General features: G+C 51.1%; 2 protein-coding genes across 5 annotated transcripts in view; both read right to left on the bottom strand.

Moving 5' to 3' along the window:
• Nucleotides 1-281: 281 nt before the first annotated feature.
• anxa14 (annexin A14) lies at nt 282-26,219 on the bottom strand. Of its 4 annotated transcripts, none has more exons than XM_075449839.1 (14): nt 26,123-26,205; nt 25,950-26,023; nt 25,419-25,456; nt 25,117-25,213; nt 24,956-25,044; nt 4,717-4,830; nt 4,546-4,636; nt 4,377-4,456; nt 3,648-3,686; nt 3,094-3,184; nt 2,626-2,721; nt 2,495-2,550; nt 679-786; nt 282-607 (listed from the first exon to the last, which is right to left on the bottom strand). In XM_075449839.1, the coding sequence occupies exons 3-14, from the start codon at nt 25,443-25,445 to the stop codon at nt 548-550; spliced, it is 948 nt and encodes a 315-aa protein (XP_075305954.1). In that variant the 5' UTR covers nt 25,446-25,456; nt 25,950-26,023; nt 26,123-26,205; the 3' UTR covers nt 282-547. The 4 variants fall into 4 exon arrangements, with proteins under 4 accessions (XP_075305954.1, XP_075305955.1, XP_075305956.1 ...); XM_075449840.1 differs by having other exon boundaries at nt 25,950-26,047; nt 26,123-26,203; XM_075449841.1 differs by lacking the exon at nt 25,950-26,023 and having other exon boundaries at nt 679-827; nt 26,123-26,219.
• Nucleotides 26,220-27,826: 1,607 nt separating this feature from the next.
• crybg2 (crystallin beta-gamma domain containing 2) overlaps nt 27,827-27,980 on the bottom strand; it is a 66,108-nt gene continuing 65,954 nt past the window's right edge. The window contains exon 21 of the mRNA XM_075449713.1: nt 27,827-27,980. This exon is cut by the window's right edge and continues 894 nt beyond it. The gene's annotated coding sequence lies outside the window, so the exon portion shown is untranslated.

The raw sequence follows: 27,980 nt of genomic DNA, 5'->3' as shown, positions 1-27,980 counted from the left end.
ACATGGCAGACGGAGACGACCCCCCCCACAGAGGACGGGTGGGGTTGACCTGAACATCATGAACCCCAGAGAGCTGAAACTTAATGATTTTGCTCTTTGATTGGAAGCTTAAATGAATAAAAGCAGCTGGACTTCAATTCAGATGTGAAATCTGATTAAATCTTGACCTTTGATTTCCATTAATATGTACAAACGTTCTTTAATCACGAGTTTATATGCATCTGCTTTGTGTTTGAACTGATATATGTTCAGGAAATGTAAGACAATCAAGAAGTAAAACATTTCCACACAATACTTTATTGTAAAAGTTTCCATTGTTCTGCTGATTGTACATATATGAATATATATATATATATATATATATATATATATATATATACACATACACATACATACACACACACACCCAGACCCAGGCTGGTACATTTAGATGCATATTTGTATAAGTTAATAAGTTATGTTTCCCACTGAGTGGCGTCCTTAAGGTGGTTTGAAACATATGAAAGTAGCCGTGGAACACGATGTTAAACATCTTAGATGTGAAGCTTTAATCCTCGGAGCGACAGATGGCCAGCAGAGCCTGCAGATGTTCTCCTCCAAAATGATTCTGTCAGAAAAACAACATGTGAAATGAGACTCAAAGCACCGTGTCCGGGCAGCAGACTGTGAGAGGCCCACCTGCAGAGCAGAGTACAGAGAAGTCTCCGTCAGTTTCAGGTACGCCGCCCGGACGCACAGCAGGTCCTGCTCGCAGTGGGACACCATGATCCCGTGCACCGAGGCCTTCTGACGGAGCAAAACCAGCCATGGTTAATCTGTGAACAGTTCTGGTTCACACAGAGTTCAGTTTAAACACGACTGTCCATCATCATTGATAGAAGAGAATAAGAATAATCCCAGGTTTCTCTTCAGCACTGTAGCCAGTCTGACTAAGAGTCCGAGCTCTGCTGAGCCAGGTATTCCTTTAACTCTCAGCAGTGATGATTTCATGAGCTTCTTTTTTAATAAAATAGTTTCTATCAGAGATAAGATTGATGGAGTCCTTCCCACTATTATCAGTGATGTATCATCAAGTACAGCAGCTTTAGAAGTATCTTTAGAACCTGATTTATATTCAGACAGCTTCTGTCCAGTTGATCTCTCTGAACTAACAACAGCAATAGTCTCTTCTAAACCATCAACTTGTGTTTTAGACCCAATCCCAACCAGACTGTTCAAGGAGGTTTTCCCATTAATCAATACATCCATATTAGATCTGATCAATCTGTCTTTGTTGACAGGATATGTACCTCAGACTTTTAAGGTTGCTGTAATTAAACCTTTACTTAAAAAACCTACTCTTGATTCAGACGTGTTAGCTAATTATAGACCTATATCCAATCTCCCTTTTATGTCTAAAGTTCTTGAAAAAATAGTTGCAGCTCAGCTTTGTGATCATTTAAGCTGCTATAGGCCCAGCCTGCTGGGGGAGCTCCCATGTTGCACCTCTCCATATACATGTGACATCATTGTTGTCATTGGCTGTGTTCGAAACCGTCTACTACATACTAATCGATCAGACAGTATGCAGAGCGTTTACCCACAATGCATTTCGCTCCTGGCCGAGCCGAAATCAGCCGGCCTGAAGCTGATTTCTCTTAAGCTCTAAACTCTGTAAACTTTAGCAACATTTGAAACATTTTCAGGAGAGAAAGTAGTCGTTTAGATCCCCAACGTGTTGAAAACCTGACAAAATACCGGCTGTTTACAATTTTATTCCCACGAATTCGGTGCTACTAAAGCTAGCCGCAGAGAGCTAACGCACTTCCTGTTATTTTCACAAAATAAAATACCCGTTGCCTTTTATCATAGGGAAAGCCATTACAATACAATTGGTGCTTTTGTTTTGAAAACAGGAAGTGAACCTACCCTCGTTGTAGCTAGCTTGAAACTGCCGTTTTGACAGGAAATGACGATCGGCGACGTCACGTTACGTTGCATCTTGGGTAGTTTGAGTATGAGTAGTAACCTCATAATGCATACCCAACATTTCAGAGAATCTAGTATGCATCTGGGAACTTAAAAAAAGTTAAAGTTAGTAGGAGTAGTAGGAGTAGTAGACGGTTTCGAACACAGCCATTAACTTGTGTTTCTCTCTCTCAGCAGGTGTCTCTGGCCTGGTGTTACGCTGCTTGTTGTCCCCTCTTTCCTGTCCTCTCAGCCCCCAGCTGGTCCAGGCAGATGGTTCCTGGTTCTGTTTCTATTTCTGAGTCAGGAAACCTTTTATGAATTGGTGTGTATCTTTAAAGTGTTTTGACATGAGTTCATTTGGGATTTGGGGCTTTCTCGATAAAACTTTGCAGCACAATCATTCTAATGAACAAAAGAATGTATGAATAAATAACAAAAGATCTCAGATCAGTAATCCACATCAAAGTAAACTGTGAAGAGTTCAGACTCCAGAACCAACCACCCGTCAGACTGCTTCAGTTACCTGATGGTGACATCATCTTACCTTCATGGTGCTTAGTCTCTTGGCGAGGTAGATGTAAGGGCTTTGGATGCACTGAACTGTCCCAACACACACACAGATACGTTAGGACAGAACCAGATGCACAGGACATCAAACACTAAGCCCAGACTCACCCAGAACCTTCAGACCCAGCCGAAGGTCTCCAGAGAAGCGTTTCTCCACCGTTTGGTCCGCCGTCTGTCCCGTCTCCAGCTCCATCCCCAGCAGCACTGTGGGTGATGTCACAGTCAGGTGTGAACCAGGAAGGCCTTCGACAAGCCCGACACCACGCCAGGTGTGAACCAGGAAGGCCTTCGACAAGCCCGACACCACGCCAGGTGTGAACCAGGAAGGCCTTCGACAAGCCCGACACCACGCCAGGTGTGAACCAGGAAGGCCTTCGACAAGCCCGACACCACGCCAGGCGTGACCAGGAAGGCCTTCGACAAGCACGACACCACGCCAGGTGTGAACCAGGAAGGCCTTCGACAAGCCCGACACCACGCCAGGCGTGACCAGGAAGGCCTTCGACAAGCCCGACACCACGCCAGGCGTGACACAGGAAGGCCTTCAACAAGCACGACACCACGCCAGGCGCTCACCTTTGTTCAGGTGCTCCGAGTCTCTGGAGGTTAGGATGTCGATCCACGGTCCTGCGTCGGCTTTCTTCCCGTTTAGAGACGCAGCGAGAGCCTGAAGCCAGAAAACAAGAGGGAGGAGGGAATCAGGGATGAATGATGGGAATCGGGGATGAATGACGGGAATCAGGGATGAATGACGGGAATCGGGGATGAATGACGGGAATCAGGGATGAATGACGGGAATCGGGGATGAACGATGGGAATCGGGGATGAATGACGGGAATCAGGGATGAATGACGGGAATCGGGGATGAACGATGGGAATTGGGGATGAATGACGGGAATCAGGGATGAATGACGGGAATCAGGGATGAATGATGGGAATCGGGGATGAATGACGGGAATCAGGGATGAATGATCGGAATAAAAGCTTCTTTCAGCGGTTTCTGGGGTGCACACTGCTCTAAAACACAGGAGCGTCAGCACCACGGCTTCTTTTCTTAATGTGTGAACCTGACGTAGGTCAGCGCCTTGTAAAGGTGAGAAAAAGCAGAAGTTTGTAAGAGAAGCCGATACCTGGATGTCTCTCTGAACCACAGCTGCCGTGTTGTCTTTCTGTGCAGAAACAAATGACACAAAAGTCTCAATATTTTCTCATTTTTTAAACAAAATTGTCAAAAGTTCAAGAAAAACATTCCATTTTTAACTTAAAATCATTTAATTTGTCAAAAATAACATTCAACTTTTAAGCAAAATCAGTTATTAAAAATCAAATGCAAAGTACAGAATTTATTTCCTTCAAATGTTCTCTTAAGAATTAAAAAAAGTCTGTGCATGTTCGTTCTGCGTTTGCACGTTCTGCGTTTGCACTTTCTGCACGTTCAGGGACAGATGTGATGCGGCTGTGGTTGGACACTCAGGATCTGTTCAAACTTTATGAGTCATGTCAGATTCAGACATAACGTTAGTATGTGTCCTTCCTCTGTTGATTAAAACAGTTTTTCAATTCAATTCATTTTTATTTATATAGCGCCAAATACAACAAATGTCATCTCAAGGCACTTAAATAATAAAGTCCAATTCAAGCCAATTGGAATTCAATTAATTGTAATCATAATTATTCATAAAATGATCCAATTTGTTCATATAGAGCCAGTTCAAAAACAGTTTCCAAGCCAAGGAAACCAACAGATTGCATCGAAACTTGTCTTTAAGTTTTGGTTTTGAAGTGTTTCTGTTTGAGGACGGGCTGGCGGTCGGCCCCCCCACTGTGATGAAGCTACAGGACAAAAGATTCTCGGTTACACTGAGCAGAGCCAGGACCAGCTTAGCAAAGTCCCCGCTGGTTTCTCCTCTCAGCTCCTTCTGCAGCTCCTTCTTGAACACTGAAACAGAAGCACAGTGAGCTCAGCAGACTTCTCACTCCTAACCAAACCTGAAGCTTTAAAATGGAGGCAGAACTTCTGCTCCTCACTCTGTTTGTAGGAAGCACTGATTTCCTGGAGCTGCTTTCCAGAACGTGTGCACAGAATCTCCATGAGCGTCTCCTCGTCTGTGCCCAAACCCTGCACACACACATCATATATGAAGAGCCCCAGCACCGACCCATGACCTCTGACCTCTGACGGACAGGAACAGCGCTCACCGCCATGGCCTGCTGCAGGCGGCGAGCCTCAAACTGCACCGGGGGCAGAAGCAGCTCCAGCAGCAGATCCTCCAGGTCTCCTGAGAGAGCTTTCCTCAGAGCAGCACCCAGGTCCTGAAACACCAAAGATCAGAGGTCACTGCCTCCATCAGCTCTCTTTTTTTTGTATTTCTTTTTTTTAATTCTTCTTTTTTTACTTTATTTATTTTTGTATTTTTATTATATATTTTTTATGATTTTGTTTTTTAGTATTATTATTATTTTTATTATATATTTTTCATTTTACCTTATATTATAGGTTAGGATAGGTCTTAGATTAGCATAGGCTATTATGTGCATTATATGTTCAGTACAGCTCTTGTAATTAGCGTTAAAATGTATATTGTATATTGTAGTATCCACATTGCCTATCTATCTAGTGTTACTGTCTTGTAAATTTTTTGGTAGAGCACTTATGACGTGACATGTTAAGGCATGTTATGTCTTGTTATGGTAGCTGCTGTACGGTGTCCGGTCCTGAGAATTTCAGTGCCCAGTCCGACTCTTTTGTTCTGTGTATCTGACAGTAAAAGACTTTACTATGAACACTCTGCTGTAACACCACCGGTCCCTGACATACTCGTGTTCCTGCAGAAACTCCTTCCACACACAGAGGCGTGTTCACAGCTTCGGTTTCTCTGAAGTTTGATCAGCAAACAGAAGGTTCAGATGAGCAAACACAAAGATGTAAAACATGTCGGCTGGGACACAGGAAGCCTTTACCGATCCTTCCCCTGCCAGGCTGCGTCCTGTCTTTACCTTTACTGGGACACAGGAAGCCTTTACCGATCATTCCCCTGCCAGGCTGCGTCCTGTCTTTACCTTTACTGGGACACAGGAAACCTTTACGATCCTTCCCCTGCCAGGCTGCGTCCTGTCTTTACCTTTACTGGGACACAGGAAGCCTTTACCGATCCTTTCCCTGCCAGGCTGCTTCCTGTCTTTACCTTTACCGGGACACAGGCTGCTTCCTGTCTTTACCTTTACTGGGACACAGAAAGCCTTTACCAATCCTTCCCCTGCCAGGCTGCTTCCTGTCTTTACCTTTACCGGGACACAGGAAGCCTTTACCGATCCTTTCCCTGCCAGGCTGCGTCCTGTCTTTACCTTTACCGGGACACAGGAAGCCTTTACCGATCCTTTCCCTGCCAGGCTGCTTCCTGTCTTTACCGGGACACAGGAAGCCTTTACCGATGCTTTCCCTGCCAGGCTGCTTCCTGTCTTTACCTTTACTGGGACACAGGAAGCCTTTACCGATCCTTTCCCTGCCAGGCTGCTTCCTGTCTTTACCGGGACACAGGAAGCCTTTACCGATCCTTTCCCTGCCAGGCTGCGTCCTGTCTTTACCTTTACTGGGACACAGGAAGCCTTTACCGATCCTTCCCCTGCCAGGCTGCTTCCTGTCTTTACCTTTACTGGGACACAGGAAGCCTTTACCGATGCTTTCCCTGTCAGGCTGCTTCCTGTCTTTACCTTTACTGGGACACAGGAAGCCTTTACCGATCCTTTCCCTGCCAGGCTGCTTCCTGTCTTTACCTTTACCGGGACACAGGCTGCTTCCTGTCTTTACCTTTACTGGGACACAGAAAGCCTTTACCAATCCTTCCCCTGCCAGGCTGCTTCCTGTCTTTACCTTTACCGGGACACAGGAAGCCTTTACCGATCCTTTCCCTGCCAGGCTGCGTCCTGTCTTTACCTTTACCGGGACACAGGAAGCCTTTACCGATGCTTTCCCTGCCAGGCTGCTTCCTGTCTTTACCGGGACACAGGAAGCCTTTACCGATGCTTTCCCTGCCAGGCTGCTTCCTGTCTTTACCTTTACTGGGACACAGGAAGCCTTTACCGATCCTTTCCCTGCCAGGCTGCTTCCTGTCTTTACCGGGACACAGGAAGCCTTTACCGATCCTTTCCCTGCCAGGCTGCGTCCTGTCTTTACCTTTACTGGGACACAGGAAGCCTTTACCGATCCTTCCCCTGCCAGGCTGCTTCCTGTCTTTACCTTTACTGGGACACAGGAAGCCTTTACCGATGCTTTCCCTGTCAGGCTGCTTCCTGTCTTTACCTTTACTGGGACACAGGAAGCCTTTACCGATCCTTTCCCTGCCAGGCTGCTTCCTGTCTTTACCTTTACTGGGACACAGGAAGCCTTTACCAATCCTTCCCCTGCCAGGATGCTTCCTGTCTTTACCTTTACCGGGACACAGGAAGCCTTTACCGATCCTTTCCCTGCCAGGCTGCTTCCTGTCTTTACCTTTACTGGGACACAGGAAGCCTTTACCGATCCTTTCCCTGCCAGGCTGCTTCCTGTCTTTACCGGGACACAGGAAGCCTTTACCGATCCTTTCCCTGCCAGGCTGCTTCCTGTCTTTACCTTTACCGGGACACAGGAAGCCTTTACCGATCCTTTCCCTGCCAGGCTGCTTCCTGTCTTTACCTTTACCGGGACACAGGAAGCCTTTACCGATCCTTTCCCTGCCAGGCTGCTTCCTGTCTTTACCTTTACCGGGACACAGGAAGCCTTTACCGATCCTTTCCCTGCCAGGCTGCTTCCTGTCTTTACCTTTACCGGGACACAGGAAGCCTTTACCGATCCTTTCCCTGCCAGGCTGCGTCCTGTCTTTACCTTTACCGGGACACAGGAAGCCTTTACCGATCCTTTCCCTGCCAGGCTGCATCCTGTCTTTACCTTTACCGGGACACAAGAAGCCTTCACCGATCCTTTCCCTGCCAGGCTGCTTCCTGTCTTTACCTTTACTGGGACACAGGAAGCCTTTACCGATCCTTTCCCTGCCAGGCTGCTTCCTGTCTTTACCGGGACACAGGAAGCCTTTACCGATCCTTTCCCTGCCAGGCTGCTTCCTGTCTTTACCTTTACTGGGACACAGGAAGCCTTTACCGATCCTTTCCCTGCCAGGCTGCTTCCTGTCTTTACCGGGACACAGGAAGCCTTTAGCGATCCTTTCCCTGCCAGGCTGCTTCCTGTCTTTACCTTTACCGGGACACAGGAAGCCTTTACCGATCCTTTCCCTGCCAGGCTGCTTCCTGTCTTTACCTTTACCGGGACACAGGAAGCCTTTACCAATCCTTTCCCTGCCAGGCTGCTTCCTGTCTTTACCTTTACCGGGACACAGGAAGCCTTTACCGATCCTTTCCCTGCCAGGCTGCTTCCTGTCTTTACCTTTACCGGGACACAGGAAGCCTTTACCGATCCTTTCCCTGCCAGGCTGCTTCCTGTCTTTACCTTTACCGGGACACAGGAAGCCTTTACCGATCCTTTCCCTGCCAGGCTGCGTCCTGTCTTTACCTTTACCGGGACACAGGAAGCCTTTACCGATCCTTCCCCTGCCAGGCTGCGTCCTGTCTTTACCTTTACTGGGACACAGGAAGCCTTTACCGATCCTTCCCCTGCCAGGCTGCTTCCTGTCTTTACCGGGACACAGGAAGCCTTTACCGATCCTTTCCCTGCCAGGCTGCTTCCTGTCTTTACCTTTACCGGGACACAGGAAGCCTTTACCGATCCTTTCCCTGCCAGGCTGCTTCCTGTCTTTACCGGGACACAGGAAGCCTTTACCGATCCTTTCCCTGCCAGGCTGCGTCCTGTCTTTACCTTTACTGGGACACAGGAAGCCTTTACCGATCCTTTCCCTGCCAGGCTGCTTCCTGTCTTTACCTTTACTGGGACACAGGAAGCCTTTACCGATCCTTTCCCTGCCAGGCTGCTTCCTGTCTTTACCGGGACACAGGAAGCCTTTACCGATCCTTTCCCTGCCAGGCTGCTTCCTGTCTTTACCTTTACCGGGACACAGGAAGCCTTTACCGATCCTTTCCCTGCCAGGCTGCTTCCTGTCTTTACCTTTACCGGGACACAGGAAGCCTTTACCGATCCTTTCCCTGCCAGGCTGCGTCCTGTCTTTACCTTTACCGGGACACAGGAAGCCTTTACCGATCCTTTCCCTGCCAGGCTGCTTCCTGTCTTTACCGGGACACAGGAAGCCTTTACCGATCCTTTCCCTGCCAGGCTGCTTCCTGTCTTTACCTTTACTGGGACACAGGAAGCCTTTACCGATCCTTTCCCTGCCAGGCTGCTTCCTGTCTTTACCGGGACACAGGAAGCCTTTACCGATCCTTTCCCTGCCAGGCTGCTTCCTGTCTTTACCTTTACCGGGACACAGGAAGCCTTTACCGATCCTTTCCCTGCCAGGCTGCTTCCTGTCTTTACCTTTACCGGGACACAGGAAGCCTTTACCAATCCTTTCCCTGCCAGGCTGCTTCCTGTCTTTACCTTTACCGGGACACAGGAAGCCTTTACCGATCCTTTCCCTGCCAGGCTGCTTCCTGTCTTTACCTTTACCGGGACACAGGAAGCCTTTACCGATCCTTTCCCTGCCAGGCTGCTTCCTGTCTTTACCTTTACCGGGACACAGGAAGCCTTTACCGATCCTTTCCCTGCCAGGCTGCGTCCTGTCTTTACCTTTACCGGGACACAGGAAGCCTTTACCGATCCTTCCCCTGCCAGGCTGCGTCCTGTCTTTACCTTTACCGGGACACAGGAAGCCTTTACCGATCCTTTCCCTGCCAGGCTGCGTCCTGTCTTTACCTTTACCGGGACACAGGAAGCCTTTACCGATCCTTCCCCTGCCAGGCTGCGTCCTGTCTTTACCTTTACTGGGACACAGGAAGCCTTTACCGATCCTTTCCCTGCCAGGCTGCGTCCTGTCTTTACCTTTACCGGGACACAGGAAGCCTTTACCGATCCTTTCCCTGCCAGGCTGCTTCCTGTCTTTACCGGGACACAGGAAGCCTTTACCGATCCTTTCCCTGCCAGGCTGCTTCCTGTCTTTACCTTTACCAGGACACAGGAAGCCTTTACCGATCCTTTCCCTGCCAGGCTGCTTCCTGTCTTTACCTTTACCGGGACACAGGAAGCCTTTACCGATCCTTTCCCTGCCAGGCTGCTTCCTGTCTTTACCTTTACCGGGACACAAGAAGCCTTCACCGATCCTTTCCCTGCCAGGCTGCTTCCTGTCTTTACCGGGACACAGGAAGCCTTTACCGATCCTTCCCCTGCCAGGCTGCTTCCTGTCTTTACCTTTACTGGGACACAGGAAGCCTTTACCGATCCTTTCCCTGCCAGGCTGCGTCCTGTCTTTACCTTTACTGGGACACAGGAAGCCTTTACCGATCCTTCCCCTGCCAGGCTGCGTCCTGTCTTTACCTTTACTGGGACACAGGAAGCCTTTACCGATCCTTTCCCTGCCAGGCTGCGTCCTGTCTTTACCTTTATTGGGACACAGGAAGCCTTTACCGATCCTTTCCCTGCCAGGCTGCTTCCTGTCTTTACCTTTACCGGGACACAGGAAGCCTTTACCGATCCTTCCCCTGCCAGGCTGCTTCCTGTCTTTACCTTTACCGGGACACAGGAAGCCTTTACCGATCCTTTCCCTGCCAGGCTGCTTCCTGTCTTTACCTTTACTGGGACACAGGAAGCCTTTACCGATCCTTTCCCTGCCAGGCTGCTTCCTGTCTTTACCGGGACACAGGAAGCCTTTACCGATCCTTTCCCTGCCAGGCTGCTTCCTGTCTTTACCTTTACCGGGACACAGGAAGCCTTTACCAATCCTTTCCCTGCCAGGCTGCTTCCTGTCTTTACCTTTACCGGGACACAGGAAGCCTTTACCGATCCTTTCCCTGCCAGGCTGCTTCCTGTCTTTACCTTTACCGGGACACAGGAAGCCTTTACCGATCCTTTCCCTGCCAGGCTGCTTCCTGTCTTTACCTTTACCGGGACACAGGCTGCTTCCTGTCTTTACCTTTACTGGGACACAGGAAGCCTTTACCGATCCTTTCCCTGCCAGGCTGCTTCCTGTCTTTACCTTTACCGGGACACAGGAAGCCTTTACCGATCCTTTCCCTGCCAGGCTGCTTCCTGTCTTTACCTTTACCGGGACACAGGAAGCCTTTACCGATCCTTTCCCTGCCAGGCTGCGTCCTGTCTTTACCTTTACTGGGACACAGGAAGCCTTTACCGATCCTTCCCCTGCCAGGCTGCTTCCTGTCTTTACCGGGACACAGGAAGCCTTTACCGATCCTTTCCCTGCCAGGCTGCTTCCTGTCTTTACCTTTACCGGGACACAGGAAGCCTTTACCGATCCTTCCCCTGCCAGGCTGCTTCCTGTCTTTACCTTTACTGGGACACAGGAAGCCTTTACCGATCCTTTCCCTGCCAAGCTGCGTCCTGTCTTTACCTTTACTGGGACACAGGAAGCCTTTACCGATCCTTTCCCTGCCAGGCTGCTTCCTGTCTTTACCTTTACTGGGACACAGGAAGCCTTTACCGATCCTTTCCCTGCCAGGCTGCTTCCTGTCTTTACCTTTACCGGGACACAGGCTGCTTCCTGTCTTTACCTTTACCGGGACACAGGAAGCCTTTACCGATCCTTTCCCTGCCAGGCTGCATCCTGTCTTTACCTTTACCGGGACACAGGAAACCTTTACCAATCCTTTCCCTGCCAGGCTGCTTCCTGTCTTTACCTTTACCGGGACACAGGAAGCCTTTACCGATCCTTTCCCTGCCAGGCTGCTTCCTGTCTTTACCTTTACCGGGACACAGGCTGCTTCCTGTCTTTACCTTTACCGGGACACAGGAAGCCTTTACCGATCCTTTCCCTGCCAGGCTGCGTCCTGTCTTTACCTTTACTGGGACACAGGAAGCCTTTACCGATCCTTTCCCTGCCAGGCTGCGTCCTGTCTTTACCTTTACTGGGACACAGGAAGCCTTTACCGATCCTTCCCCTGCCAGGCTGCTTCCTGTCTTTACCTTTACTGGGACACAGGAAACCTTTACCGATCCTTTCCCTGCCAGGCTGCGTCCTGTCTTTACCTTTACCGGGACACAGGAAGCCTTTACCGATCCTTCCCCTGCCAGGCTGCGTCCTGTCTTTACCTTTACCGGGACACAGGAAGCCTTTACCGATCCTTTCCCTGCCAGGCTGCTTCCTGTCTTTACCTTTACCGGGACACAGGAAGCCTTTACCAATCCTTTCCCTGCCAGGCTGCTTCCTGTCTTTACCTTTACCGGGACACAGGCTGCTTCCTGTCTTTACCTTTACCGGGACACAGGAAGCCTTTACCGATCCTTTCCCTGCCAGGCTGCGTCCTGTCTTTACCTTTACTGGGACACAGGAAGCCTTTACCGATCCTTTCCCTGCCAGGCTGCGTCCTGTCTTTACCTTTACTGGGACACAGGAAGCCTTTACCGATCCTTCCCCTGCCAGGCTGCTTCCTGTCTTTACCTTTACCGGGACACAGGAAGCCTTTACCGATCCTTCCCCTGCCAGGCTGCTTCCTGTCTTTACCTTTACTGGGACACAGGAAGCCTTTACCGATCCTTCCCCTGCCAGGCTGCTTCCTGTCTTTACCTTTACCGGGACACAGGAAGCCTTTACCGATCCTTTCCCTGCCAGGCTGCTTCCTGTCTTTACCTTTACCGGGACACAGGAAGCCTTTACCAATCCTTTCCCTGCCAGGCTGCTTCCTGTCTTTACCTTTACCGGGACACAGGAAGCCTTTACCGATCCTTTCCCTGCCAGGCTGCTTCCTGTCTTTACCTTTACCGGGACACAGGAAGCCTTTACCGATCCTTCCCCTGCCAGGCTGCTTCCTGTCTTTACCTTTACCGGGACACAGGAAGCCTTTACCGATCCTTCCCCTGCCAGGCTGCTTCCTGTCTTTACCTTTACCGGGACACAGGAAGCCTTTACCGATCCTTTCCCTGCCAGGCTGTGTCCTGTCTTTACCTTTACAGGGACACAGGAAGCCTTTACCGATCCTTTCCCTGCCAGGCTGCGTCCTGTCTTTACCTTTACCGGGACACAGGAAGCCTTTACCGATCCTTCCCCTGCCAGGCTGCGTCCTGTCTTTACCTTTACCGGGACACAGGAAGCCTTTACCGATCCTTTCCCTGCCAGGCTGCTTCCTGTCTTTACCTTTACCGGGACACAGGCTGCTTCCTGTCTTTACCTTTACTGGGACACAGGAAGCCTTTACCGATCCTTCCCCTGCCAGGCTGCTTCCTGTCTTTACCGGGACACAGGAAACCTTTACCAATCCTTTCCCTGCCAGGCTGCTTCCTGTCTTTACCTTTACTGGGACACAGGAAACCTTTACCAATCCTTTCCCTGCCAGGCTGCTTCCTGTCTTTACCTTTACCGGGACACAGGAAGCCTTTACCGATCCTTTCCCTGCCAGGCTGCGTCCTGTCTTTACCTTTACTGGGACACAGGAAGCCTTTACCGATCCTTCCCCTGCCAGGCTGCTTCCTGTCTTTACCGGGACACAGGAAGCCTTTACCGATCCTTTCCCTGCCAAGCTGCGTCCTGTCTTTACCTTTACTGGGACACAGGAAGCCTTTACCGATCCTTTCCCTGCCAGGCTGCTTCCTGTCTTTACCTTTACTGGGACACAGGAAGCCTTTACCGATCCTTTCCCTTCCAGGCTGCTTCCTGTCTTTACCTTTACCGGGACACAGGCTGCTTCCTGTCTTTACCTTTACCGGGACACAGGCTGCTTCCTGTCTTTACCTTTACCGGGACACAGGAAGCCTTTACCGATCCTTTCCCTGCCAGGCTGCATCCTGTCTTTACCTTTACCGGGACACAGGAAACCTTTACCAATCCTTTCCCTGCCAGGCTGCTTCCTGTCTTTACCTTTACCGGGACACAGGAAGCCTTTACCGATCCTTTCCCTGCCAGGCTGCTTCCTGTCTTTACCTTTACCGGGACACAGGAAGCCTTTACCGATCCTTTCCCTGCCAGGCTGCTTCCTGTCTTTACCTTTACCGGGACACAGGCTGCTTCCTGTCTTTACCTTTACCGGGACACAGGAAGCCTTTACCGATCCTTTCCCTGCCAGGCTGCGTCCTGTCTTTACCTTTACTGGGACACAGGAAGCCTTTACCGATCCTTTCCCTGCCAGGCTGCTTCCTGTCTTTACCTTTACTGGGACACAGGAAGCCTTTACCGATCCTTTCCCTGCCAGGCTGCTTCCTGTCTTTACCGGGACACAGGAAGCCTTTAGCGATCCTTTCCCTGCCAGGCTGCTTCCTGTCTTTACCTTTACCGGGACACAGGAAGCCTTTACCGATCCTTTCCCTGCCAGGCTGCTTCCTGTCTTTACCTTTACCGGGACACAGGAAGCCTTTACCAATCCTTTCCCTGCCAGGCTGCTTCCTGTCTTTACCTTTACCGGGACACAGGAAGCCTTTACCGATCCTTTCCCTGCCAGGCTGCTTCCTGTCTTTACCTTTACCGGGACACAGGAAGCCTTTACCGATCCTTTCCCTGCCAGGCTGCTTCCTGTCTTTACCTTTACCGGGACACAGGAAGCCTTTACCGATCCTTTCCCTGCCAGGCTGCGTCCTGTCTTTACCTTTACCGGGACACAGGAAGCCTTTACCGATCCTTCCCCTGCCAGGCTGCGTCCTGTCTTTACCTTTACTGGGACACAGGAAGCCTTTACCGATCCTTCCCCTGCCAGGCTGCTTCCTGTCTTTACCGGGACACAGGAAGCCTTTACCGATCCTTTCCCTGCCAGGCTGCTTCCTGTCTTTACCTTTACCGGGACACAGGAAGCCTTTACCGATCCTTTCCCTGCCAGGCTGCTTCCTGTCTTTACCGGGACACAGGAAGCCTTTACCGATCCTTTCCCTGCCAGGCTGCGTCCTGTCTTTACCTTTACTGGGACACAGGAAGCCTTTACCGATCCTTTCCCTGCCAGGCTGCTTCCTGTCTTTACCTTTACTGGGACACAGGAAGCCTTTACCGATCCTTTCCCTGCCAGGCTGCTTCCTGTCTTTACCGGGACACAGGAAGCCTTTACCGATCCTTTCCCTGCCAGGCTGCTTCCTGTCTTTACCTTTACCGGGACACAGGAAGCCTTTACCGATCCTTTCCCTGCCAGGCTGCTTCCTGTCTTTACCTTTACCGGGACACAGGAAGCCTTTACCGATCCTTTCCCTGCCAGGCTGCGTCCTGTCTTTACCTTTACCGGGACACAGGAAGCCTTTACCGATCCTTTCCCTGCCAGGCTGCTTCCTGTCTTTACCGGGACACAGGAAGCCTTTACCGATCCTTTCCCTGCCAGGCTGCTTCCTGTCTTTACCTTTACTGGGACACAGGAAGCCTTTACCGATCCTTTCCCTGCCAGGCTGCGTCCTGTCTTTACCTTTACTGGGACACAGGAAGCCTTTACCGATCCTTTCCCTGCCAGGCTGCTTCCTGTCTTTACCGGGACACAGGAAGCCTTTACCGATCCTTTCCCTGCCAGGCTGCTTCCTGTCTTTACCTTTACCGGGACACAGGAAGCCTTTACCGATCCTTTCCCTGCCAGGCTGCTTCCTGTCTTTACCTTTACCGGGACACAGGAAGCCTTTACCAATCCTTTCCCTGCCAGGCTGCTTCCTGTCTTTACCTTTACCGGGACACAGGAAGCCTTTACCGATCCTTTCCCTGCCAGGCTGCTTCCTGTCTTTACCTTTACCGGGACACAGGAAGCCTTTACCGATCCTTTCCCTGCCAGGCTGCTTCCTGTCTTTACCTTTACCGGGACACAGGAAGCCTTTACCGATCCTTTCCCTGCCAGGCTGCGTCCTGTCTTTACCTTTACCGGGACACAGGAAGCCTTTACCGATCCTTCCCCTGCCAGGCTGCGTCCTGTCTTTACCTTTACCGGGACACAGGAAGCCTTTACCGATCCTTTCCCTGCCAGGCTGCGTCCTGTCTTTACCTTTACCGGGACACAGGAAGCCTTTACCGATCCTTCCCCTGCCAGGCTGCGTCCTGTCTTTACCTTTACTGGGACACAGGAAGCCTTTACCGATCCTTTCCCTGCCAGGCTGCGTCCTGTCTTTACCTTTACCGGGACACAGGAAGCCTTTACCGATCCTTTCCCTGCCAGGCTGCTTCCTGTCTTTACCGGGACACAGGAAGCCTTTACCGATCCTTTCCCTGCCAGGCTGCTTCCTGTCTTTACCTTTACCAGGACACAGGAAGCCTTTACCGATCCTTTCCCTGCCAGGCTGCTTCCTGTCTTTACCTTTACCGGGACACAGGAAGCCTTTACCGATCCTTTCCCTGCCAGGCTGCTTCCTGTCTTTACCTTTACCGGGACACAAGAAGCCTTCACCGATCCTTTCCCTGCCAGGCTGCTTCCTGTCTTTACCGGGACACAGGAAGCCTTTACCGATCCTTCCCCTGCCAGGCTGCTTCCTGTCTTTACCTTTACTGGGACACAGGAAGCCTTTACCGATCCTTTCCCTGCCAGGCTGCGTCCTGTCTTTACCTTTACTGGGACACAGGAAGCCTTTACCGATCCTTTCCCTGCCAGGCTGCGTCCTGTCTTTACCTTTATTGGGACACAGGAAGCCTTTACCGATCCTTTCCCTGCCAGGCTGCTTCCTGTCTTTACCTTTACCGGGACACAGGAAGCCTTTACCGATCCTTTCCCTGCCAGGCTGCTTCCTGTCTTTACCTTTACCGGGACACAGGAAGCCTTTACCGATCCTTTCCCTGCCAGGCTGCTTCCTGTCTTTACCTTTACTGGGACACAGGAAGCCTTTACCGATCCTTTCCCTGCCAGGCTGCTTCCTGTCTTTACCGGGACACAGGAAGCCTTTACCGATCCTTTCCCTGCCAGGCTGCTTCCTGTCTTTACCTTTACCGGGACACAGGAAGCCTTTACCGATCCTTTCCCTGCCAGGCTGCTTCCTGTCTTTACCTTTACCGGGACACAGGCTGCTTCCTGTCTTTACCTTTACCGGGACACAGGAAGCCTTTACCGATCCTTTCCCTGCCAGGCTGCTTCCTGTCTTTACCTTTACTGGGACACAGGAAGCCTTTACCGATCCTTTCCCTGCCAGGCTGCTTCCTGTCTTTACCGGGACACAGGAAGCCTTTACCGATCCTTTCCCTGCCAGGCTGCTTCCTGTCTTTACCTTTACCGGGACACAGGAAGCCTTTACCGATCCTTTCCCTGCCAGGCTGCTTCCTGTCTTTACCTTTACCGGGACACAGGAAGCCTTTACCGATCCTTTCCCTGCCAGGCTGCTTCCTGTCTTTACCTTTACCGGGACACAGGCTGCTTCCTGTCTTTACCTTTACTGGGACACAGGAAGCCTTTACCGATCCTTTCCCTGCCAGGCTGCTTCCTGTCTTTACCTTTACCGGGACACAGGAAGCCTTTACCGATCCTTTCCCTGCCAGGCTGCTTCCTGTCTTTACCTTTACCGGGACACAGGAAGCCTTTACCGATCCTTTCCCTGCCAGGCTGCGTCCTGTCTTTACCTTTACCGGGACACAGGAAGCCTTTACCGATCCTTCCCCTGCCAGGCTGCGTCCTGTCTTTACCTTTACTGGGACACAGGAAGCCTTTACCGATCCTTCCCCTGCCAGGCTGCTTCCTGTCTTTACCGGGACACAGGAAGCCTTTACCGATCCTTTCCCTGCCAGGCTGCTTCCTGTCTTTACCTTTACCGGGACACAGGAAGCCTTTACCGATCCTTCCCCTGCCAGGCTGCTTCCTGTCTTTACCTTTACTGGGACACAGGAAGCCTTTACCGATCCTTTCCCTGCCAAGCTGCGTCCTGTCTTTACCTTTACTGGGACACAGGAAGCCTTTACCGATCCTTTCCCTGCCAGGCTGCTTCCTGTCTTTACCTTTACTGGGACACAGGAAGCCTTTACCGATCCTTTCCCTGCCAGGCTGCTTCCTGTCTTTACCTTTACCGGGACACAGGCTGCTTCCTGTCTTTACCTTTACCGGGACACAGGAAGCCTTTACCGATCCTTTCCCTGCCAGGCTGCATCCTGTCTTTACCTTTACCGGGACACAGGAAACCTTTACCAATCCTTTCCCTGCCAGGCTGCTTCCTGTCTTTACCTTTACCGGGACACAGGAAGCCTTTACCGATCCTTTCCCTGCCAGGCTGCTTCCTGTCTTTACCTTTACCGGGACACAGGCTGCTTCCTGTCTTTACCTTTACCGGGACACAGGAAGCCTTTACCGATCCTTTCCCTGCCAGGCTGCGTCCTGTCTTTACCTTTACTGGGACACAGGAAGCCTTTACCGATCCTTTCCCTGCCAGGCTGCGTCCTGTCTTTACCTTTACTGGGACACAGGAAGCCTTTACCGATCCTTCCCCTGCCAGGCTGCTTCCTGTCTTTACCTTTACTGGGACACAGGAAACCTTTACCGATCCTTTCCCTGCCAGGCTGCGTCCTGTCTTTACCTTTACTGGGACACAGGAAGCCTTTACCGATCCTTCCCCTGCCAGGCTGCGTCCTGTCTTTACCTTTACCGGGACACAGGAAGCCTTTACCGATCCTTTCCCTGCCAGGCTGCTTCCTGTCTTTACCTTTACCGGGACACAGGAAGCCTTTACCAATCCTTTCCCTGCCAGGCTGCTTCCTGTCTTTACCTTTACCGGGACACAGGCTGCTTCCTGTCTTTACCTTTACCGGGACACAGGAAGCCTTTACCGATCCTTTCCCTGCCAGGCTGCGTCCTGTCTTTACCTTTACTGGGACACAGGAAGCCTTTACCGATCCTTTCCCTGCCAGGCTGCGTCCTGTCTTTACCTTTACTGGGACACAGGAAGCCTTTACCGATCCTTCCCCTGCCAGGCTGCTTCCTGTCTTTACCTTTACCGGGACACAGGAAGCCTTTACCGATCCTTCCCCTGCCAGGCTGCTTCCTGTCTTTACCTTTACTGGGACACAGGAAGCCTTTACCGATCCTTCCCCTGCCAGGCTGCTTCCTGTCTTTACCTTTACCGGGACACAGGAAGCCTTTACCGATCCTTTCCCTGCCAGGCTGCTTCCTGTCTTTACCTTTACCGGGACACAGGAAGCCTTTACCAATCCTTTCCCTGCCAGGCTGCTTCCTGTCTTTACCTTTACCGGGACACAGGAAGCCTTTACCGATCCTTTCCCTGCCAGGCTGCTTCCTGTCTTTACCTTTACCGGGACACAGGAAGCCTTTACCGATCCTTCCCCTGCCAGGCTGCTTCCTGTCTTTACCTTTACCGGGACACAGGAAGCCTTTACCGATCCTTCCCCTGCCAGGCTGCTTCCTGTCTTTACCTTTACCGGGACACAGGAAGCCTTTACCGATCCTTTCCCTGCCAGGCTGTGTCCTGTCTTTACCTTTACAGGGACACAGGAAGCCTTTACCGATCCTTTCCCTGCCAGGCTGCGTCCTGTCTTTACCTTTACCGGGACACAGGAAGCCTTTACCGATCCTTCCCCTGCCAGGCTGCGTCCTGTCTTTACCTTTACCGGGACACAGGAAGCCTTTACCGATCCTTTCCCTGCCAGGCTGCTTCCTGTCTTTACCTTTACCGGGACACAGGCTGCTTCCTGTCTTTACCTTTACTGGGACACAGGAAGCCTTTACCGATCCTTCCCCTGCCAGGCTGCTTCCTGTCTTTACCGGGACACAGGAAACCTTTACCAATCCTTTCCCTGCCAGGCTGCTTCCTGTCTTTACCTTTACTGGGACACAGGAAACCTTTACCAATCCTTTCCCTGCCAGGCTGCTTCCTGTCTTTACCTTTACCGGGACACAGGAAGCCTTTACCGATCCTTTCCCTGCCAGGCTGCGTCCTGTCTTTACCTTTACTGGGACACAGGAAGCCTTTACCGATCCTTCCCCTGCCAGGCTGCTTCCTGTCTTTACCGGGACACAGGAAGCCTTTACCGATCCTTTCCCTGCCAAGCTGCGTCCTGTCTTTACCTTTACTGGGACACAGGAAGCCTTTACCGATCCTTTCCCTGCCAGGCTGCTTCCTGTCTTTACCTTTACTGGGACACAGGAAGCCTTTACCGATCCTTTCCCTTCCAGGCTGCTTCCTGTCTTTACCTTTACCGGGACACAGGCTGCTTCCTGTCTTTACCTTTACCGGGACACAGGCTGCTTCCTGTCTTTACCTTTACCGGGACACAGGAAGCCTTTACCGATCCTTTCCCTGCCAGGCTGCATCCTGTCTTTACCTTTACCGGGATACAGGAAACCTTTACCAATCCTTTCCCTGCCAGGCTGCTTCCTGTCTTTACCTTTACCGGGACACAGGAAGCCTTTACCGATCCTTTCCCTGCCAGGCTGCTTCCTGTCTTTACCTTTACCGGGACACAGGAAGCCTTTACCGATCCTTTCCCTGCCAGGCTGCTTCCTGTCTTTACCTTTACCGGGACACAGGCTGCTTCCTGTCTTTACCTTTACCGGGACACAGGAAGCCTTTACCGATCCTTTCCCTGCCAGGCTGCGTCCTGTCTTTACCTTTACTGGGACACAGGAAGCCTTTACCGATCCTTTCCCTGCCAGGCTGCTTCCTGTCTTTACCTTTACCGGGACACAGGAAACCTTTACCGATCCTTTCCCTGCCAGGCTGCGTCCTGTCTTTACCTTTACCGGGACACAGGAAACCTTTACCGATCCTTCCCCTGCCAGGCTGCTTCCTGTCTTTACCTTTACCGGGACACAGGAAGCCTTTACCGATCCTTTCCCTGCCAGGCTGCGTCCTGTCTTTACCTTTACCGGGACACAGGAAGCCTTTACCGATCCTTTCCCTGCCAGGCTGCGTCCTGTCTTTACCTTTACCGGGACACAGGAAGCCTTTACCGATCCTTTCCCTGCCAGGCTGCGTCCTGTCTTTACCTTTACCGGGACACAGGAAGCCTTTACCGATCCTTCCCCTGCCAGGCTGCTTCCTGTCTTTACCGGGACACAGGAAGCCTTTACCGATCCTTTCCCTGCCAGGCTGCTTCCTGTCTTTACCTTTACCGGGACACAGGAAGCCTTTACCGATCCTTCCCCTGCCAGGCTGCTTCCTGTCTTTACCTTTACTGGGACACAGGAAGCCTTTACCGATCCTTTCCCTGCCAGGCTGCGTCCTGTCTTTACCTTTACTGGGACACAGGAAGCCTTTACCGATCCTTTCCCTGCCAGGCTGCTTCCTGTCTTTACCTTTACTGGGACACAGGAAGCCTTTACCGATCCTTTCCCTGCCAGGCTGCTTCCTGTCTTTACCTTTACTGGGACACAGGAAGCCTTTACCGATCCTTTCCCTGCCAGGCTGCTTCTTGTCTTTACCTTTACCGGGACACAGGCTGCTTCCTGTCTTTACCTTTACTGGGACACAGGAAGCCTTTACCGATCCTTCCCCTGCCAGGCTGCTTCCTGTCTTTACCGGGACACAGGAAACCTTTACCAATCCTTTCCCTGCCAGGCTGCTTCCTGTCTTTACCTTTACTGGGACACAGGAAACCTTTACCAATCCTTTCCCTGACAGGCTGCTTCCTGTCTTTACCTTTACCGGGACACAGGAAGCCTTTACCGATCCTTTCCCTGCCAGGCTGCGTCCTGTCTTTACCTTTACCGGGACACAGGAAGCCTTTACCGATCCTTCCCCTGCCAGGCTGCGTCCTGTCTATACCTTTACTGGGACACAGGTAGCCTTTACCGATCCTTCCCCTGCCAGGCTGCTTCCTGTCTTTACCGGGACACAGGAAGCCTTTACCGATCCTTTCCCTGCCAGGCTGCTTCCTGTCTTTACCTTTACTGGGACACAGGAAGCCTTTACCGATCCTTTCCCCTCCAGGCTGCGTCCTGTCTTTACCTTTACTGGGACACAGGAAGCCTTTACCGATCCTTTCCCTGCCAGGCTGCTTCCTGTCTTTACCTTTACTGGGACACAGGAAGCCTTTACCGATCCTTTCCCCTCCAGGCTGCGTCCTGTCTTTACCTTTACTGGGACACAGGAAGCCTTTACCGATCCTTTCCCTGCCAGGCTGCTTCCTGTCTTTACCTTTACCGGGACACAGGCTGCTTCCTGTCTTTACCTTTACTGGGACACAGGAAGCCTTTACCGATCCTTCCCCTGCCAGGCTGCTTCCTGTCTTTACCGGGACACAGGAAACCTTTACCAATCCTTTCCCTGCCAGGCTGCTTCCTGTCTTTACCTTTACCGGGACACAGGAAACCTTTACCAATCCTTTCCCTGCCAGGCTGCTTCCTGTCTTTACCTTTACCGGGACACAGGAAACCTTTACCAATCCTTTCCCTGCCAGGCTGCTTCCTGTCTTTACCTTTACCGGGACACAGGAAGCCTTTACCAATCCTTTCCCTGCCAGGCTGCTTCCTGTCTTTACCTTTACCGGGACACAGGAAGCCTTTACCAATCCTTTCCCTGCCAGGCTGCTTCCTGTCTTTACCTTTACCGGGACACAGGAAGCCTTTACCGATCCTTTCCCTGCCAGGCTGCGTCCTGTCTTTACCTTTACCGGGACACAGGAAGCCTTTACCGATCCTTTCCCTGCCAGGCTGCTTCCTGTCTTTACCTTTACCGGGACACAGGAAGCCTTTACCGATCCTTTCCCTGACAGGCTGCGTCCTGTCTTTACCTTTACCGGGACACAGGAAGCCTTTACCGATCCTTTCCCTGCCAGGCTGCTTCCTGTCTTTACCTTTACCGGGACACAGGCTGCTTCCTGTCTTTACCTTTACTGGGACACAGGAAGCCTTTACCGATCCTTCCCCTGCCAGGCTGCTTCCTGTCTTTACCGGGACACAGGAAACCTTTACCAATCCTTTACCTGCCAGGCTGCTTCCTGTCTTTACCTTTACCGGGACACAGGAAGCCTTTACCAATCCTTTCCCTGCCAGGCTGCTTCCTGTCTTTACCTTTACCGGGACACAGGAAGCCTTTACCGATCCTTTCCCTGCCAGGCTGCTTCCTCTCTTTACCTTTACCGGGACACAGGAAGCCTTTACCGATCCTTCCCCTGCCAGGCTGCTTCCTGTCTTTACCGGGACACAGGAAACCTTTACCAATCCTTTCCCTGCCAGGCTGCTTCCTGTCTTTGCCTTTACTGGGACACAGGAAGCCTTTACCAATCCTTTCCCTGCCAGGCTGCTTCCTGTCTTTACCTTTACCGGGACACAGGAAGCCTTTACCGATCCTTTCCCTGCCAGGCTGCTTCCTGTCTTTACCTTTACCGGGACACAAGAAGCCTTCACCGATCCTTTCCCTGCCAGGCTGCGTCCTGTCTTTACCTTTACCGGGACACAGGAAGCCTTTACCGATCCTTTCCCTGCCAGGCTGCTTCCTGTCTTTACCTTTACCGGGACACAGGAAGCCTTTACCGATCCTTCCCCTGCCAGGCTGCGTCCTGTCTATACCTTTACTGGGACACAGGAAGCCTTTACCGATCCTTCCCCTGCCAGGCTGCTTCCTGTCTTTACCGGGACACAGGAAGCCTTTACCGATCCTTTCCCTGCCAGGCTGCTTCCTGTCTTTACCTTTACTGGGACACAGGAAGCCTTTACCGATCCTTTCCCCTCCAGGCTGCGTCCTGTCTTTACCTTTACTGTGACACAGGAAGCCTTTACCGATCCTTTCCCTGCCAGGCTGCTTCCTGTCTTTACCTTTACCGGGACACAGGAAACCTTTACCAATCCTTTCCCTGCCAGGCTGCTTCCTGTCTTTACCTTTACCGGGACACAGGAAGCCTTTACCAATCCTTTCCCTGCCAGGCTGCTTCCTGTCTTTACCTTTACCGGGACACAGGAACCCTTTACCGATCCTTTCCCTGCCAGGCTGCTTCCTGTCTTTACCTTTACCGGGACACAGGAAGCCTTTACCGATCCTTCCCCTGCCAGGCTGCTACCTGTCTTTACCGGGACACAGGAAGCCTTTACCGATCCTTTCCCTGCCAGGCTGCTTCCTGTCTTTACCTTTACTGGGACACAGGAAGCCTTTACCGATCCTTTCCCCTCCAGGCTGCGTCCTGTCTTTACCTTTACTGGGACACAGGAAGCCTTTACCGATCCTTTCCCTGCCAGGCTGCTTCCTGTCTTTACCTTTACCGGGACACAGGAAGCCTTTACCGATCCTTCCCCTGCCAGGCTGCTTCCTGTCTTTACCTTTACCGGGACACAGGAAGCCTTTACCGATCCTTTCCCTGCCAGGCTGCTTCCTGTCTTTACCTTTACTGGGACACAGGAAGCCTTTACCGATCCTTTCCCTGCCAGGCTGCTTCCTGTCTTTACCGGGACACAGGAAGCCTTTACCGATCCTTTCCCTGCCAGGTTGCTTCCTGTCTTTACCTTTACCGGGACACAGGAAGCCTTTACCGATCCTTTCCCTGCCAGGCTGCGTCCTGTCTTTACCTTTACCGGGACACAGGAAGCCTTTACCAATCCTTTCCCTGCCAGGCTGCGTCCTGTCTTTACCTTTACCGGGACACAGGAAGCCTTTACCGATCCTTTCCCTGCCAGGCTGCTTCCTGTCTTTACCTTTACCGGGACACAGGAAGCCTTTACCAATCCTTTCCCTGCCAGGCTGCTTCCTGTCTTTACCTTTACCGGGACACAGGAAGCCTTTACCGATCCTTTCCCTGCCAGGCTGCTTCCTGTCTTTACCTTTACCGGGACACAGGAAGCCTTTACCAATCCTTTCCCTGCCAGGCTGCTTCCTGTCTTTACCTTTACCGGGACACAGGAAGCCTTTACCGATCCTTTCCCTGCCAGGCTGCGTCCTGTCTTTACCTTTACCGGGACACAGGAAGCCTTTACCGATCCTTTCCCTGCCAGGCTGCTTCCTGTCTTTACCTTTACCGGGACACAGGAAGCCTTTACCGTTCCTTCCCCTGCCAGGCTGCGTCCTGTCTTTACCTTTACCGGGACACAGGAAGCCTTTACCGATCCTTTCCCTGCCAGGCTGCTTCCTGTCTTTACCTTTACCGGGACACAGGAAGCCTTTACCGATCCTTTCCCTGCCAGGCTGCTTCCTGTCTTTACCTTTACCGGGACACAGGAAGCCTTTACCGATCCTTTCCCTGCCAGGCTGCGTCCTGTCTTTACCTTTACCGGGACACAGGAAGCCTTTACCGATCCTTTCCCTGCCAGGCTGCTTCCTGTCTTTACCTTTACCGGGACACAGGAAGCCTTTACCGATCCTTTCCCTGCCAGGCTGCGTCCTGTCTTTACCTTTACCGGGACACAGGAAGCCTTTACCGATCCTTTCCCTGCCAGGCTGCGTCCTGTCTTTACCTTTACCGGGACACAGGAAGCCTTTACCGATCCTTTCCCTGCCAGGCTGCTTCCTGTCTTTACCTTTACTGGGACACAGGCTGCTTCCTGTCTTTACCTTGTTGGTTAACTCCTCAAAGTTCTGGACGATCACTTGTCTCTGGGCGTTGTTCCGATTGGTCAGAATCCTCACCAGCGTCACCGTGTCTGAGGAAGGAAACAGAACGTTATCGACCATCAGAGAAGGAGCTGAGGAGATGTGTGAGGCAGCAGGGGAACCTTTCTTCTCCAGCGCTGACTGGATATCCATCACGTCTCTGTCGGGGTGGAAGTTGGAGAAAGGTCGAACGGTACCTAGGGTTCCCCACCACATGTCCTGAAATGACCAGATTATGAGCTGAATCTGAGAGCTGCTCTTTGTTCTGAGGAATGTGATGGAGCAGCGATAGTGTTCAGAGCACGAGGGGGGGGGGGGGGGGGCTGGATGGACAGGTTGTGAACAGGAAGTCTGACTGTACGTCATTTTAAATAAAGATCTGCCGAGTCATGAAGGCGGGCGGATGTGTTCAGGGTTAACTCACGTGAGACTGGAAGTATTCTGGGTCCATGGTTCGGTTTCCTGAGAACGGGAAACATTGATTACATCACATTACGGTCATTCTGCAGACGCTTTTATCCAAAGCGACTTACAATCAGTGTGTTCCACATCGGTAGGCAAGTGAAATTCAGGTCAAAAGTGCATTTCCTTCCAAAACCAAACAGCTAAGAGCAGAACTAGTGCAGAGTAAGTGCAGTAAGTTAGGTACCGAGACACATGGGAAGAATATTTAGGAAACAAAGACAGTTTAGGGAACAAAGACAGTTTAGGGAACAAAGACAATTAGGATTTAGGAAACAGAGACAGTTTAGAAAACAAAGACAGGTTAGGAAACAAAGACAGTTTAGGAAACAAAGACAGTTTAAGGAAACAAAGACAATTTAGGAAAAAAATACAATTTAAAAAACAAAGAGAGTTTAGGTAACAAAGGCAGGTTAGGAAACAAAGGCAGGTTAGGGAACAAAGGCAAGTTAGGAAACAAAGACACTTTAGGAAACCAATAAGTGTGTAACACCTGCTGAAGCCTCTGTTTGCTGAGCTCTTTATGACAGTTTCAGTGGAACCAGCAGCTGAACGCCTTCTACACGCCTACAGCACAGTTATTCAGAGACTCTGAATCACAGATGGTAAAACACACGGTAACACAACATGTTTTCTTTAGATCTTTCAGACGTTTCTTCTCCTCACCTGGTCAGAAGGCTGTAGCTCTGTAGCTCTGGAGCTCTGCAGGTTTTACAGCCTCCTGTAATCAGTCCTGGAGCTCACTGCCAGCCTGATAAAGACACACCTGCTCCAGGCACGCCCACCTGGTGTCAGTCCAACCGGGGACCAATCACAGCTCAGCCTCCTCCCGGCCTCGTCGGCTCATTGGTTGGTGTGAAGTCTTTGACAGCCCACCTGGAAAACACAGCATTCCTGGAAAAAGCCGGAATCCAGACGGGCGGGTCTGTTTACAGCCCACCTGTCTGTGAAACCCGACCCCGACCCGAGGCTGGCAGCCGATTGGCTCCTGAAATGAGTCATCAGGGAGGAAATCATGAGTCCAACTCAACACAGAGTGTGTAGAGGCCATTCCAGCGGATATCTGATCAGAAGCTGAACGCCAACATGCCACTCCTGGCTGCGAGCAGATGAAGGAAGTTCAGAAAACTCTTCTCAGCTGGGTGGTGTCAGGAGACGCCCTCTGACATGTTCATGAACTCTCAAACCGGCAGTCTGCAGGTGAGCTGTGGGCCTCTGCGGCTCACCTGCAGCTCACCTGCAGAGCAACATGACACCTGTGCGTTTACCACAAACAGCAGCACCCTCTGCTGGGCCAAACTAACACTGCAGCAGGAACATCTGCACACACGGCTGACCCATAAGACCTGGATCTGGTGCACGTACAGGTGCACGTACAGGTGCACGTACAGGTGGCTTCGTTATATATGACCATTTCTTTGTTTGCCAGTCAGTCTGAACCAAAACCATCAAAAAAACTACTCAATAATTCCACTTTGCATTCCATATTTTGAAAATATTTGGCACCTAAAGGCTTAAAATTTGTAGCCTGTGTGCCAGCCGAACTTAGCCCCGCCCATAAAAGTTTTGGTGGGGAAGTTGGGTCTGGCTCTGCTCAGTTGGGAAATCATTATGCCCGACCAAGAATCGGTCGACCCAATCAGATTGCCAGGGCGGGCTTTATACGATGATGGACAGATGATCAACAGGGACATTATCGACTACGTCACTAAAGAGCGCTTGGTTTGACTTCGTTTGAAACAAACATGGCTGCCGCTGGAGAGCTAGGGTGTGTAGATTCTGCCATCGAGTCTGTTCTACAGGATCTCCACATTGCATTCATTTTGAAAGACGAACAGAGGAACGCGATAAAGGCTTTTATCGATAGAAAAGATGTTTTTGCCGTCCTTCCTAAAACAAGTGTGTGTTGCTTAATCTACGTCACATACTACATTGCTCTGATTGGTCATAGGTCTATCCAATTGAGCGAAGAGGCATTTTTTCTCCTGGTTCGGTTGAAACACCCCCATACTCAAAACTCACATTCTGACTAGAATCGTGAGTATGACGTAGTCAGGCTATAAAATTTGGGCTAAAAAGTTCAAATTGGCATCTAAAAGGGTTAATTTTTTTTAAATAATTGAAAACTTGGTAGTTATGATCAGAAAAAAATATTTATTAAATGTTTAATTAATTAATGTTTACACAATGAAAAATTGCATTGTATATGATGTGTGTTTGAAATTAAAAAAATTAGTCAAAAATGCACAACTGGACCAAATATGATGAGTATCAGTATCTACAGTGTGAAATTAGAGGAGAAAGTTCAGCCCAAGTGGACAGAAATGTCCCCCATCAGGGATTAGACTTAAATGAAAGCAAACTGCTCTAAAAGCTCTAAAACCCTTCCCTCTTATACAAGCTGACAGAATATTTTCAACATAGAACAATGCAGACTTCCATAAAAACATTTCAAGAAGACCCCAACCATAACAGCAACGTCCCCCCGGGACAGACGAGTTAAAACATTAAAATCAGGCCGGGC

This window comes from Odontesthes bonariensis, chromosome 18, assembly GCF_027942865.1.
Source record: "Odontesthes bonariensis isolate fOdoBon6 chromosome 18, fOdoBon6.hap1, whole genome shotgun sequence".
In the NCBI taxonomy this organism is placed as follows: domain Eukaryota; kingdom Metazoa; phylum Chordata; class Actinopteri; order Atheriniformes; family Atherinopsidae; genus Odontesthes; species Odontesthes bonariensis.
Note: the sequence above shows the minus strand (reverse complement) of the source record. Positions and strands in the feature narration are given on the sequence as shown.

Excerpts from the sequence above, each read along its gene's own strand:
- anxa14 (XM_075449838.1), bottom strand. The coding sequence starts at position 25,445 with ATGGACCCAGAATACTTCCAGTCTCAC. Across the intron at positions 4,637-4,716 it reads GCCTGCAGCAGGCCATGGCG|GGTTTGGGCACAGACGAGGA; the intron begins GTGAGCGCTGTT and ends GTGTGTGTGCAG. Across the intron at positions 2,722-3,093 it reads CTCGGAGCACCTGAACAAAG|TGCTGCTGGGGATGGAGCTG; the intron begins GTGAGCGCCTGG and ends CATCACCCACAG.